This window comes from Apodemus sylvaticus, chromosome 4, assembly GCF_947179515.1.
Source record: "Apodemus sylvaticus chromosome 4, mApoSyl1.1, whole genome shotgun sequence".
NCBI classification, from domain to species: domain Eukaryota; kingdom Metazoa; phylum Chordata; class Mammalia; order Rodentia; family Muridae; genus Apodemus; species Apodemus sylvaticus.
The window spans coordinates 19,903-34,486 of record NC_067475.1 but is presented as its reverse complement, the minus strand read 5'-3'; the positions used below and the strand labels follow the sequence as shown (position 1 = coordinate 34,486).

Genomic DNA, 14,584 nt, shown 5'->3' with positions numbered 1-14,584 from the left:
TTGATCCTCATAATAATAGTAACAATTAGAGATATATAATGAGAAGAATTACTGTTTTCAGGCTGTGAAAGCACACAAAGTGTGAGCTTGCAGGCTTTCTCTGTTGCTAGAGATTGAGATTCAGTTCAAAGTTCTGGTCTTAAGTATAAATCATCTATTCTATAATGTGTAGCAACTTCCTCTTGAGATGTGGAGGCACCTTCTCCTGTAGGAGAGCTAAAACAGAGGTCACCTGTGAGGGAGAGTTCTACTGTAGAAACCTTGGAACCAAAGTCACCATTGTGAAAGGCTTCTGTGGAAAAGTGGCAATCTGAGGTCACTCGTATGCAGGACTTCCATGGGACAGTCAGGCCTGTGTGTAGAGCTTTGATAGTGGCTTCACTGGGTAATCACCTTTAGTTCCTGAGGCTCTGTGGGAATGAGATTAATGTAATTAATTCTTGAGTAATGCTGAGACTTCTGGTTGGTCCACATAATCCCCATCCGTATAACTTCTGTGAAGAAAAAAATGAGTTAACTTATCTCTTTAAGTATTCTGGTATTAAAGTCTAATATTCTAAACATATGTTTAATATTCTAAGAGAAGAAACCTCTTCCCTGGAGTGAGTGGGTGTTGTGCTCTTCCTTAATAGCTAATGCCTTGACATTTACTCCTGAATATATGTTGTCTAGTGGTAATGTTTATGTCAGTTTATTAGTGTCACAGAATTTTGAGAGCAAACAAAATACATACTATCAGTATCTTTAAGATGAAAGAGTTTAACTTTACCACCCACAATGGTAACTGTACTAGAAGAACAATTACAATATCTAGTTTACCACATTCATTTTATATATAGGATGAAGGGCAAGAGGAGCAAATTAAATTTCAAATCTTGCAGCAAATATCCATCTTCTCTTTATTCCAGGGTACTATTGGAAAAATTGCATTAAATATACTACTTAATGAAAGATGGGTATAGAGTGAACACCTTTCAAAATATTGGGAAAATATAAGCAATTTTGGATACAGTTGTTAAAATAGAGAGTAGCTGCAGTCTGGTTGCCTGCTATTCCTGACAATTCATACTCTCTCCTATATCTTGCTGATTCTCACAATATGTGTTCTAGTGGCAAGTCTCAAAATTCCTCAGTGGGTGTACTATCTTGGTCCACAATCCATGCCTTTACTCTATGCCCTTCCATCCTCTGCCAGACCCTCTTGCTTTTGTTGCTGAACCTCCTCCCCCAAGGTATCTCACTCTTGTATTATAAAAGTCCAACCATAGCACAGTGGTTTCCAAGCATGTTTACTCTTGTTTCCTGATACTAAGAAGTATTATTAGTTTTGTAGGATGGAACTCAAGCATCTTCATTTGAACTTTTTCAGTAACTTAAAAACTACTTCTCATTTAGTAATCTGTATCCACTCTACTAGTGCTTTTCAATTTATGACAAATTTGAATCTCCTCAAAACATACTTGAAAGACAGGTTCTGCTTCACTAGCTCTAAGTGGAACCCAATTACATTTGTGAAAATAGACTACAGTTTTTCTCTTTTTCTTGACTTAGCAAAGTTTGAATGTTCCATTCTATGAAATTTTTTTGTCAGAAAACCCTAATCAGTGGCATCAGAATCCCAGACTTTAGTAGTAGTGCCTTCCTCAAAACCTCTTGAACATTTGGAGACAAAGTTGAATGTCACCAACAGAGCTGATAAGAGTGCTGTGCCCTCTTAGCACATATTCTTAGTAAACTTAACCTTTCCTTTACTGTATACTTGAAGATGGCTTTCATCATTGTGGCAGGTATCTGCCTCTGCCTCTACTTCCTGTTTCTGTGCTTTATGGTATTTCAGGTATTTAGAAACATCAGTGGGAAACAGTCTAGTCTCCCAGCAATGAGCAAAGTCCGGAGGCTGCACTATGAGGTAAGCACCTATCTTGACTTATTCTAGAGCTAATGTTCATGATCTCCAACTTTCCAGACTTGAAAAATAATCAATAACTGATTTCTGTTGTTTGGGGTTGGGGTGTGTATGGATGTGTGTGATGTATGTGTGTGGGTATGCATGTCACAGTACAAGTGTAAAGGTCAAATGACAGCTGTGTGGATTCAACTCTCTACTTATGGATTCAAGGGATTAAATTATTAAATTCAGGTTGCTACGTGTGAGTGGCAAATACCTTTATCCTCTGACTTAGTAGTTCACATTCTCTAAAATAGTCAGTAGCTACTTGTGTAGAGTTCAATAATCTGCTTATAGACCATATTCCTTATTCAAGATAAACACCTAGCCTCCTCCAGTCTCTAATGCAGATAACATATTGATTAGATTTATTGTTTAAATAGCTTGCTATGTAAAAAAGAGGAAAACTGCAGAATCATAGGGTTCTGCATAGCCAATCTGCACAGAAGATTCTCTAATCAGTAGACACCACTCCTGGTTTTTTTGGGGGGGGAGGGGGAACTAAAAGTACTTTCTCAAGTTTGTTTGTTTTCAGACCTTGAGTGACAAATGGGAAAATTCAACCAAATTGGTTTCACTTTTACTAATATGCACCCCATACACAACTGGAGAAGAATTTTATTACAACTGTAGGAAACTAGTATTTGGTAACTTTGAACCCTCATGGACAATTCTATAACCTGTTTATAGGGAAATTGACAGCCTCATGAATGTAATTTCCTAGGCTCCAGCATCACTGTTTCATGAGAGATAAAAACATAGAAAGAATTTTGTTCAAAAATTTCCTCAGTTACATTCATATCTGCAAAAAGGGTATTACTATGTGAAATCAGTTTACTACCATTCTTAGATATTTGGGTTTTCAGATTTATATGAATATATATACATATGTGGAGAGAAAGAGAGAGAGAATGAAAATGTATTAAAACACTCTTCCTATCTTTCTTAATAGGGTCTGATTTTCAGGTTCAAGTTCCTCATGCTTATCACCTTGGCTTGTGCTGCCATGACTGTTATCTTCTTCATCGTTAGTCAGGTGAGTGGATCCTTCTTAAGGCTTCTCCAGAGACTCTCCCTGAAGAGGTTCCTTTCTATAGCACAGGAAATTTCGCAGAGCTACTGAAGACAAAAGTAGAGAGGCTTATTTTGTTTAGCTAACCAAGCCTTATTTGTTTAGACAATTCTAACATGGGACTTTCCAAAGGCTGGAAAGTCTTGGCTTTCCCCTTCCAGCTCTGCCTTGTAGAAAGTTACTAAATAAAACCTGTAGCCATATGGAAGGTACATTTCACTTAAGAAAGTAAAAATTTTAATCTCTGTGGCAAAAACTGACAAGCATGTGATTAATTTAGTTTTAGGTCTTTACCTATCATTAATAAAGGTCTTATTTTTTACAGGTTTTTAGCCATTCTGTGTGGTTATTACATTGCCACCTAAACATGAACATAACTCAAAAGTCTCATTGATAGAATCTTACCTTTATATTGACTACTTCTAAAACTTAAATTATGATGTACTTTAAAATCTCAGTAATGATTATAATTTTTAAATATTGATTACTTTGAAAAATTGAAAATTCTATCTAAAATCTGATTATTATGCACATATTAGTCAGTTGGGTTTCACAAAGTTCTTAGGTAAGTAAGGTAGGGACTATTAGCCATGTATGGGAAAATATTAACTTCCATGGCTTCTGGGTGTTTCCATATACTCTGTTTTCCAGAAATGTAGTAATTTAATAGGTTATTTAACATTTATTGGGTTTAATCTTTTTAAAATATGTAATAGTACCATATATAGAAGTGATATTGTCAAGTATTTAGAGTCCCTAGCATGTCATAAGCATGAACAGCTACATTAGTAACTTCCCAAAATGCATTCAAGTTGGATACTAGAACTCAATCAGTCTGGATCTTTTGCTGGGTTTCTATCATTGCTATTTTTGGGCAGCATGGAGCAGCATTCTGGCAAAGCCATAAGAGAAGACTGCTTCATCCTTTCATCTACTAGCAATTTCCCTTTAGTCCATGAACCTCTATAGGGATTCTTTTGGCAATCTAGAAAAACTATGGTTCACTTCTCAGAATGCTTCTAAATAATGAAAATAAAATATTTTAGATTTCAAAGAAAATCATACATACATGCATTCAAATGTGTATGTATATATATATATACATATACATATATGTATATATTTATACACATTACAGATAACTTAACTTAGACTTATTATAAAACTGTCCTCAGCACCTAATTGGTATACACATATGATTCGTGGGTAATGCTAATATCATCAAGGTTTGTTTTAGACATTCATAACAAATGGAAGTACCAACTTCAATTAGAAAATGAAAATAAAGATACTTTTATTTCTGCTCAGTTCTGATCCCTTTAATTCCACACAAGGGAACTACAAGTTTGAGCCTCCTCTGTTGGCTATATAGACTAAGCTGTATTGAGTTTCTGGCTCTGTTCAAGGTTGACTACATGTATAAATAAGTAAAACAACATACCTACAATTATTTACACATTGTTTACTCTTTCTTCTTTGACTTGTAATCGGAATGAATTTCTATCAGTTTACTTCACTCCAAATGCAGTAAAGCTGTTGCTAATACTGAGTGAATTTTTCAAAAATCTTTATTACATGTGGGGGGGCACATGTGTGAGAAGAATCAGTTTTCTCCTTCTACTATGTGGATCCCAGGGATAAAGGTCAGATCATCAGCTTCAGTAACAAATATTTTTTATCAGCTGAGCTATTTCTCTGGCTAACTGAGAGATTAATTTAATTAACCCATATTTAAGCAGAGGGATTGGGTTAGGCTTCACTCCACTTTTAGCGAGTTTCCTCGTGTCACCATTATGTTTCTTGGTTCCTCCAACCACTTAGCAATATGCTGTTCTTAAACAGCCTACTGAGTTCCCTGGCTTTGAGTAAAGGAATCTCACTTTCAGAAATGGAGTCTTCAGTAAGATGGACCATGCTCTCGGGAAGTGAACAGAAAGGGCACTTCCATTCCTTAGGCCTGCCTCTGCCCTTTTACAAAGCTGGAGTCTTCACATAGCCACTTTCAGGCCACTACCTTTCCCACTGACTTAATTCTGAAGAAATCCTTTCACCTGAATTCTAAAGGGATTAATCCTTAAAATGACTGTGCCTTGCTGGAATTTAATCTTATACATGTTTAACTGTTGCACATTTTAAAGTGGTGAAAACTATCTTACAATAGAATTTGCAGCTTTTCTCTGGAGAGAAAGATTGATTTACCATTGCTCCAGTATTGGGCTCTAGCTTTTATATTAGCTGCAGTAGTCAGGTGGGTGGATTTCAAATCTAAGGGGATATGATGTCTTTGAATTCCATTAGTCCCACACATTCCTCCTGCTGCTTTTTCTTTTTTTTTTTTCATCTCTTAAAAAGGTTTATTTATAGATAGCTAAAACATTTTCCTACATAACTGTGTCCCAGGTACTGTTAATATAGTCATCAGAGGATTTATTTTCTAATATCATTTTGGAATGTCAGAGCAATTTTCTTACTTGAAAGAAAATCTATTGAGTAACTTTTTGAAATGGATCTCAGCCTTAGGTAAAAGGCATGTTTTTAAAACTCCCGTTATACTTGTTGGGAGAGCTTCCATTTACACCCCATGAAATATATGTGGGGAATCTTGCCAGGATATTGAAACTCTGAGGCCAGGAATGAAAGGCATACAGGAAACTGTTGGAATGTGGTGACCTTAGCCTTTGTAGCTGGGGCTGAGATTCAGTCTTTAATGCCTGCTATTTTAATGGTCTGAGTCAGAGCAATGAAGAAATGCTTTTCTAGAGTCTAGTCTTTCAGCCCCTTTCTTTCTAGAAGAGAGTATTCAGTTTAGAAGTGGGGTTGGCAAAGAACAGAAGCACAGTGCAGGAAAAATGTACAGAGTCCTTCACTGAAGTAGCTCCCAGAGGACTGATATGTAGGTCAATATATGTAATAAACACCCAGAGAGCCTGTTCCCAAGTTCTTTTTTGGCTTACACGAATATAAGCAAATGTTTCCTGTAAGAGAGTCTGTGTTGGGAGTTTGGAAATCTTGTTAGTAGATTACTGGTTGTCAAAACTACTGCGTATAATGGGATTTGACCTCACTTGGCTGCAGGGTATAAATGAGCCCCTATACAGAAAAGAATTAGTGAAATATAAAAGCAGGAAAAAGGAAGAGTATGTAGAAGGTAACATGGTTGGTATTGTAAATACTTGAGTTTTATCTTTGAAAGTTAAAATAGGAAATAGCTACCCCTATAACTTACTATTGTATGAATTTGGATCTACAAGGCCTGCTCTGTTGAGGTTGCTCATTTTGGTTTATGTTAGTGGGAATGTGCTCAGAGTTCAGCATGTCTAAAGCATGAGTAATTGAGAAAACAGAGAGGGAAATGCAAGCCAGTTTCTTAAATCTGCATGATTTATTTAGTTTATCTCTCTGCCCACCAGAAAATTTACAGATATAAGTCTATAGGTATTTAACTAAGTGTATGCTAAACCATGTGTATAGTCTAGAACCAATAGAAGGGGGAAATTTTTGTTATTTACTTAGACAGGCTCAGCTCTTATGTATTCTTTATCATCATGTATAATTTATAAAATTATATATACATTATATTATAGAAGAGGATCATGAAAGAAATGTTCTCTATATAATATATAACCATATATTATTTATCATAAATTGTATATTACTGTGTTTAGGATATGCAGGGCATGTATGGTTTTATTGCCCCACCCACCCATCCCCAGATTTGAACACATAGACTTGTGTGTATATACTGATTAAACAATGACCACTAAAGTATGCTTCCATGGTAATTGTTCAATCTGCTTTCTTTAGAGACCAACCTTGCTTAAGATAATGTCTTATCCTTATGTTGTACTAAGAAGATTTTCTGGAGTTGGACCCATGACTATGACTTTCTAGTTGAATAATCTTGGACAAGATACTATACTTTTGTGCACTTCAGTTTATCCATAAATTGGATAAAAAATATTGTCTCCTGTCTTGGTTGTTTTTCTATTGCTGTGTTAAGATACCATGATGAAGGCAATTTTTAGATGAAACAATTTATTGGGGGGTTGATAGTTTCAGAGGATGAGTCCATGGTCAACATGGCAGTGATCATAGCAACAAGCAGGAAGACGCAGCACTGGAATAGTAGCTGAGAGGTTACATCCTGATTCACTGACTTTTCTTCTCACTTTTACATAAAATTATTGTATTTTTTTTCATGTATACAAGTACACTATAGCTGTCTTCAGACACCAAACAGAAGGTATCAGATTCCATTGCGAATGGTTGTGAGGCACCATGTGGTTGCTGGGAATTGAACTCAGGACCTCTGGAAGAGCAGTGAGCCATCTCTCCAGCCCAAATTATTGTATTTATTATGGACTGTAATATTTTCTTTACTTTCAGTCAGATTATCCCTCCTTTCGTTGCTCTTCTATCTTTCACCTCTCTCCCTTTTCTTCTTTCTTTCCCTCCTTCTCTTTCCTTCTTAATCATCTAGTAATGCTGTCTTTGATAAGATCCCCTACAACTGCTGATCCAGGATCTGTATCTCCCAGGAATAAATCTGGTGTTCTCCCCCAACTCCTTGCATAGTGGTATTTCCCACCAACTAATGGTTTTGCCCTTTCTGGTCCTCCCCTCACCTGGACTTCATTAGCCTCTTCTTAAGAAAAAAAAAATTATTTTACTCTGAGACTCTCCTAACTTCAAAGTCCAAGTTATTATGGTAGTCCCTGTACACCCACTGAAAGACCTTGTTCCTCTCATGTCTGAACACAAATTAAGAATGTTCATTTCCCCCACACAAAGCTAACAAAACTGACCTTCAGAGCTCAGATATCCTGGAATACAGTAGTCTCACCACTCAAAGCCTGTTTTTATTCTCTAAACAGGTTGTTAAGACTCAAGGTCTATCCCAGCTAATTCTCAGAGTCTGTGACATGGCCATCCTCTACCTTGTTTCAGTTGCCTAACTCATTAGTCTCCTCCACTATGAGAGGTATCTACATCCATTAGAACTTCTCTTCAGTCATTGTTCACCTTGCTGAATTCCTGTGTTCAGTTCTAGCTCTCCTTTCTATTTCCTTATGTTCTTACAGGCATTCTTATAACATTTCTGTACTATCAGATATTGAATACTGTTGAGTACCAGGCCTCCTAATTTTCTGTCTCCTTGTTTCCACAGATATTCTTTTTCTTGTTTGTTTGTTTTAGTTTTTGTTTTTGTTTTGTTTTGTTTTGTTTTGTTTTGTTTTGAGACAGAGTTTCTCTGTGTAGCCCTGGCTGTCCTGAAACTCATTCTGTAAACCAAGCTGGCCTCATACTCAGAAATCTACCTGCCTCAGCCTCCCAAGTGCTAGAAAGGCATGGGCCACCACCGCCCGGCTCCACGGATACTCTTATAATACCTCTGTAACAACAGGTATCACTTGACTACTATACCTGACCTACAGACACTTACCTAGATGAACCAATCGTGCCAATCCTAGGAAGAAGTAATCCATCAAATCTATCAGTTCTATGGAATGAGGAAAGTTCAAGAAGTTTCAACCTCAGACAAAGAACCACAGATAACTAAGGAATGCTGAAAGCAGAAGAAATAGTCTTCCCCAGGGAAAAGCTAACTAGTTGGTTACCTGATACCAAATGGTCAGCCCAGAAAACATAAATATACAAATAACATTGATTATAAGACCACGTTGATGTGTTTATACATTTAGTTACACATGTACACACACACACACACACACACACACACACATTTAAATGGAAAAGAGGCTATGAATTTGAAAGAAAGTAGGTATGGGACAGTACATAGGAGAGTTTGGAAGAAGGTAAAAGGAAGGGGAAAATAATGTGTGTTATAATCTCAAAAATTAAAAATTCTAATGCAAATATTCAGAGAAATTGAAAATATGTAAATTAAATTAAAATATAAATTATTAATTTTCTCAGCTTATGCTCAAAAATACATGCCACTCTTATATGTCACTTCCTTAGTTGAAGACCCATTGTCCCAACAGAGTGGAAAAGCTGCTTTGTTCTGTCTTGCTTATATCATAATGAGCTCAGCCTCCTCTGCTAATTGGACTAGACCAGAAGCATAGATTTCTGCAACTCTCTTAAAGCTTCTTTTCCCCTACTATTATATTTATTGAGCATCAGCCTATATTCTACATGGTACAATTTTTATGAAGTGGGCACTATCTGTATTTTAATGTTAGAGTGACATTGGAGACATTGCTAAGAAATCATAAATAGCTTCAATGCTGACACATGACCTAAAAAAAGTAATGGCTACAAACTCTATATTTGTCAGAACCACAAACTGGACATTTCATAAAATATATTATTTTCCAAAATAAATTTTCCAAATTAAAGTAAACTCCAAAATGAGTTTATAGTAGTAGTTTGTTTTATGAGTCACAAACATTAAAAATTATACACCACAAGGGATAAATTAGCAATGGTAAGTCTATAATTGGATTTCCTGGTTTCCTGACACTCCAGGTTTTTTAGAACAAAAATATACTGTTAATACCTTACGAGACTTAGGGACCCTTAGAGAGTCCTAAAGAAACACAGATCCACTATTGCCTAAATAGGAGCCAAGCACAACTTTTTTGTTAAAGTCATTAACATTCAGATCCATTCTGCCATCTTAAGACTTAGAAGTATAACCCAGACTCATTTAGCACATGAGTCAGAAAATTGCATACCCAGTACACATTTCATCCACATTTAAATTTTCCTATAGCAAGCAGAAGTGTTCACAATCATTTCAGTGATCCTACTGCTTGTACAAATTATTAGTCATTCAACTCAACAGCCCAGTAGCAATTCTTAGTATAAATTGTATATCTTCAGAACACTCTGAAAACAATTACTAATTCGTTTTCTCAAACAGAAGCAGTTTCTGAACATCTCTTGCAAAAATGGAAAGTATATGGAACTTTCCTAATTACTTTTATGAGTATCTTAGCTAGAATGATATTTCATAAATAAATATGATATATTGTTACTGTCCCGCACACAATTTCTACATCCTCCACGTTTTTAAGGAGACTTCATTGTTCCTTAATTGAGTAAATGTGCATTATTTGTTTACAGTATACACATAGAACATCAAGCACCAAAGATGTTGCAGCTGCAGCAAGCAAACTATAGATGATTTTGCTTCAGGGAGCTTTTGTTTAGATATGAAGAAAGCAAAGAAGAAATTGTAGCTGTGGATGGAGGCAAATTCTTTAAAGAATATTTAGACTTAAGTTTCTAAAAAGAGATACTCTCAAAGTTATTCTTTCTTTTTTCTTCCTCTTTTTTTCCCCTGAGGCAGGTTTTCTCTTTGTAGCCCTGGCTGTCCTGGAACTCACTCTGTAGACCAAGCTGGCCTCGAACTCAGAAATTCACCTGCCTCTGCCTCCCAAGTACTGGGGTTATGAGCCACCACTGCCCAGCTCAAAGTTATTCTAATATATAGCCAAAATAAGAACCACTGTTGTCTTTGCATCTGACACTAGTAAATCTTCAGGAGACTGTAATTTACATGGATTTTTATTCACATTAAAGTATGGAGATTTTAGGGCCCTTAACTTTTCCATTTGATGAAGATACTTGGCTTTCATGTTGATTGATTCCTATATTGGTATTGTGCTTTTCTGTTTCTCTTTAATACCGTCTTTTTTATCTATAGGTGACAGAAGGCCATTGGAAATGGGGTGGTGTCACAGTTGAAGTGAGCAGTGCTTTCTTCACTGGAATCTATGGGATGTGGAACCTGTATGTCTTTGCTTTGATGTTCTTGTATGCACCATCCCATAAGAACTATGGGGAAGACCAGTCTAATGGTGAGTCTCTGTCTTTTCATTGCAAATTTATTCAGTATAGACTTGTCTGCAAGATTTAGACAGCTAAAACTCTGTGTTCATAAGCTAAAGTTTCCTCCAGATGTCTTTCTAATACTACCAGTGTAACTGGAGGAATTCAGGAGCCATAAAACAAAAAATCAGCACAAACTAGATAGCACTTGAATATTGATTTTTTTAATCTCTAAAATATATTGAAAATGTTTCACTATTATAAAATATGTTCCAGTAAAATAGTAAAGAATAAAATTTGTTTTTCTCATTTTTACTTGAACAAAAATTATGAAAGTATGCCACATTTATTCTTCCAATACTGGCAGTTAAATACTGAGGTACTGAGTAAAGGTACCTGTGATTCTTGGTTCTCTTTATAAGTTTTTGCTGTGCATGTGTGTGTGTGTGTGTGTGTGTGTGTGTGTGTGTGCTAGGATCTACTTAGGACTCATGTATGCTTAGCAGGTATTCTCCCATTGATCTATATTTCCATTTTTTCAAGATTTTTTTTTCCAAATCATGCTTCTGTTTTCAGATAATCCTGTCTCCAAATGCTGAGAATACCACCTTTTCCTACTTTATAATCACAGAAACCTAAGACATTGATCCAAAAACTAATTGCAGTTAAGCAGTCTGATCATATCTGAGGAAAAAGAACCACCTCTACACTAAGCATCATAAAGAGAAATGATTATCCTGTCCAATGCTGTTCATATGTAACAGATGGCCAATGAACAACTTTTAATAGCTATTCTTTTGTTTTACCTCCAGTCTTACTCTTTATCTTTTTTATACCTGCTTTCCCCTAACTACATCCTCATTGTGTAACATAAGACATATTTTCTGAAATTAATACTAATGTGTAATATCTAACTTGGTACAGAGATGAACACTATGATACTGCCTTGCATTAAAACTTGGCCTCTCTTTTAAGTACTCAGTGTGTGTGTATAGTGAATGAGTGGATTCTGTCTTCATTAGAGCCTGCTGAAACTCCTCTTTGGAGCACAGTCTATATATTGCCTCCTCATATAAAACATTATTTCTGTGTGCTGGTGGTAGGTTTTAGTAGTTAGGTAAGTTTGAGCCAGGTTGATAAACATCAATAAAGTCTCACTGCAAGTCATCTTAATATCTTTAGTAAACTAATATTAATTGGGGCTAGAGATGACTCAAATGCTGAAGGGCTTGCCATATAAGCACAAGTACCTGAATAGAGGTCATCAGCACCCAGTTGGTATGGTGTCTGTCACCCAGACAATGGAGTAAGGAATGTTGGGGAGGAAACAAAGACAAGCAGATCCTTAGGTCTTGCTGGTCACTAAGACTAACTAAAACAAAGAGTTGCTAGTTCATTGATAAATGCAACTTCAGAAAATAAGTTGAGAAGCAGTTGAAAAAGATACTTGACATCTACCAAATGCATACAAACATGCGCCCATGCACCTTATACGTATGCACAAATAAATATGTACGCATACATACTACAAATTATTTGTCTTAGAAGAATTTGGAGTAAAGAGTTTCTTGAGGTTTTAAATTATATCAATTTTCTTGGATGTGGAACTAGCCTCCTAGGGAACAGATTTGAGGGAATCAACAAATATGGTTGAACTTTTTAAGGCATAGATGCAGGAGGTGATCTATCCTATGCCTTCTCTCTCCTGATGGGATCTTGGTTCTTTACAGGCAAGATTAGTTCTGGCTTTTATTTTTTGTTATTTTTCTCTTTTGGAGTTAACATTTCACCGTGTAGCTAAAACATGAAATTTACCAATCTTAGTGCTGAAATAGAGGCACATGATGGTTATGATTCGCTAAAGATAAGAAAATGGAAATGAGGATAAGCCGGGAAAGCTTACTGCAGTGTCCAGGGCAAAGACTGTTCAGTCCCACTATCATCTGTTTTCATACTGTACTGTTGCTTTCTTTGGGGAAGCATCCTGGACAGAAGCCTTGTCTTCCTTCTTATATTTTGACTTCTTTGAAATGAAGAACTCTTGTCGTTATATTTTTAATCGATCTCTGGCTATGAGTCTTAAGTGAGTCAGTTTACCCACTTCCCACCTTTCTAGGGTTTTTGAGACCTAGGCATCCATTTAGTTTCTGTTCCACTGCTAGTTAGTTCATGTGTTACTATATTTAACATACTGGAACATGAGCTTTTTAAACAGCCATTCTCCATATGGCATCATAATGGAACTGTGGATTATAAAAAGAACATTTGTTTTATTTCATGGTCATCCCACTGGACTTTAACAGAAACTACATGGTCTTCGGCTTGACTTGAAGTTGAGGTGTTTTGTTGATATTGTTTTTGTTTTTGTCTTTCAAGAAAATAGCAAATAAAACAATTGCTATGTTTCCTAGATGTAAAAAATATATATGCTAGCTGTGTGGGGGAGGGGGCAGCTCCAGCGTAGTTTTCTTTTTGTTCTCTGCTCCCCTTGAGACAGTGGAGGGGGGAGACTTTGTCTTAGGAGACACTTATAGGTTCTAAATAATAATAATAATAATAATAATAATAATAATAATAAAAAGATTTGCTGTATAATAATAAAAAGTTTACTTATCTAAGTCTGAAATACTTTGCCACTGTAGCTGACCTGCCTTCTGTGTTCCTCTGAGGCCAGAAACTTCAGTCTCTGGCATTTAGCACCTCATCCTAAAACAGCAGGAGATTAAGCAATGTAGCCTTTGTTCTATCTCCACAGGAATTGCAGGGCTCTAACTTTCAGCCTCCTAGTTGAAGTCCCAGGAAGAAAAAGGGACACACTGAAATGTAGTTTTGACCTTTATTATTAAATTCTAAAAGTATCCTATGATAATTCTTTTAGAAGAAGGAGATAGGAATGAGGGGAAATAAGGAGGATAAGGGGACAGAGAGAGAGAGAGAGAGAGAGAGAGAGAGAGAGAGAGCTCCTCTCTGTATCCTCAGCACTTACACATCTTTCAGAATACATGATCACATGGTAAAAAATTCATCAGAAGTTTACACACAAATAAATCATAAATCAAATAAGTTTACAACAGAGAATGTTTATATACATATCCACTAGGAGTAATTATCTGGCTAGAGATTCATTATCTGTACTCCACAGGTTCATGGAGAGTTACAAACCATAAGCTATTGGTGAAGTTTTGTATAGATAAACCCAGTCAATATTTTATCTTCATTCCTAGCACCTATAATAATTCTTAAGTTCCCTTTGGTTAATGGTTTTACAACTTCTTGGAATGTGCTCTGAGTAGCTGAAACAATTAACGGGTAACACTTAGAGACTGACAGAGTTCTCATTGCAGTTTTTACTATAAGAAAGGACCTAATAGCAGTCCCACTATAAAGGAACTTAATAAATACTGAAATAATTTTAGGAATTCTTAAACGATCATCATTAAGAATTAAGTCATCAGCTGGTGGGGCTGTAAGATGGTACAACCACCTTGGAAATCAGTCTGGCAGTTCCTCAGAAAACTGGACATGACACTTCTGGAGGACCCTGCTATACTTCTCCTGGGCATATACCCAAAGGATTTCCCGGCATGCAATAAAAACCCATGCTCCATTATGTTCATAGCAGCCTTATTTATAATAGCCTGAAGCTGGAAAGAACCCGGATGCCCTCAAAGGAGGAATGGATACAGAAAATGTGGTATAGTTACACAATGGAATACTACTCAGCAATTAGAAACAATGAATTCACAAAATTTTTAGGCAAATAG

The 14,584-nt window shown here is 36.2% G+C and overlaps 1 protein-coding gene across 2 annotated transcripts in view; it reads left to right on the top strand.

Annotated features, from left to right (window-relative positions):
* Positions 1-14,584, top strand: part of Wls (Wnt ligand secretion mediator) — a 119,038-nt gene that overhangs the window by 88,129 nt on the left and 16,325 nt on the right. For both annotated transcript variants that reach the window (XM_052178840.1, XM_052178839.1), the window contains exons 9-11: positions 1,766-1,909; positions 2,901-2,984; positions 10,696-10,849. In XM_052178840.1, the coding sequence (XP_052034800.1) occupies positions 1,766-1,909; positions 2,901-2,984; positions 10,696-10,849 (382 nt within the window). The remainder of the gene's footprint in view (positions 1-1,765; positions 1,910-2,900; positions 2,985-10,695; positions 10,850-14,584) is intronic.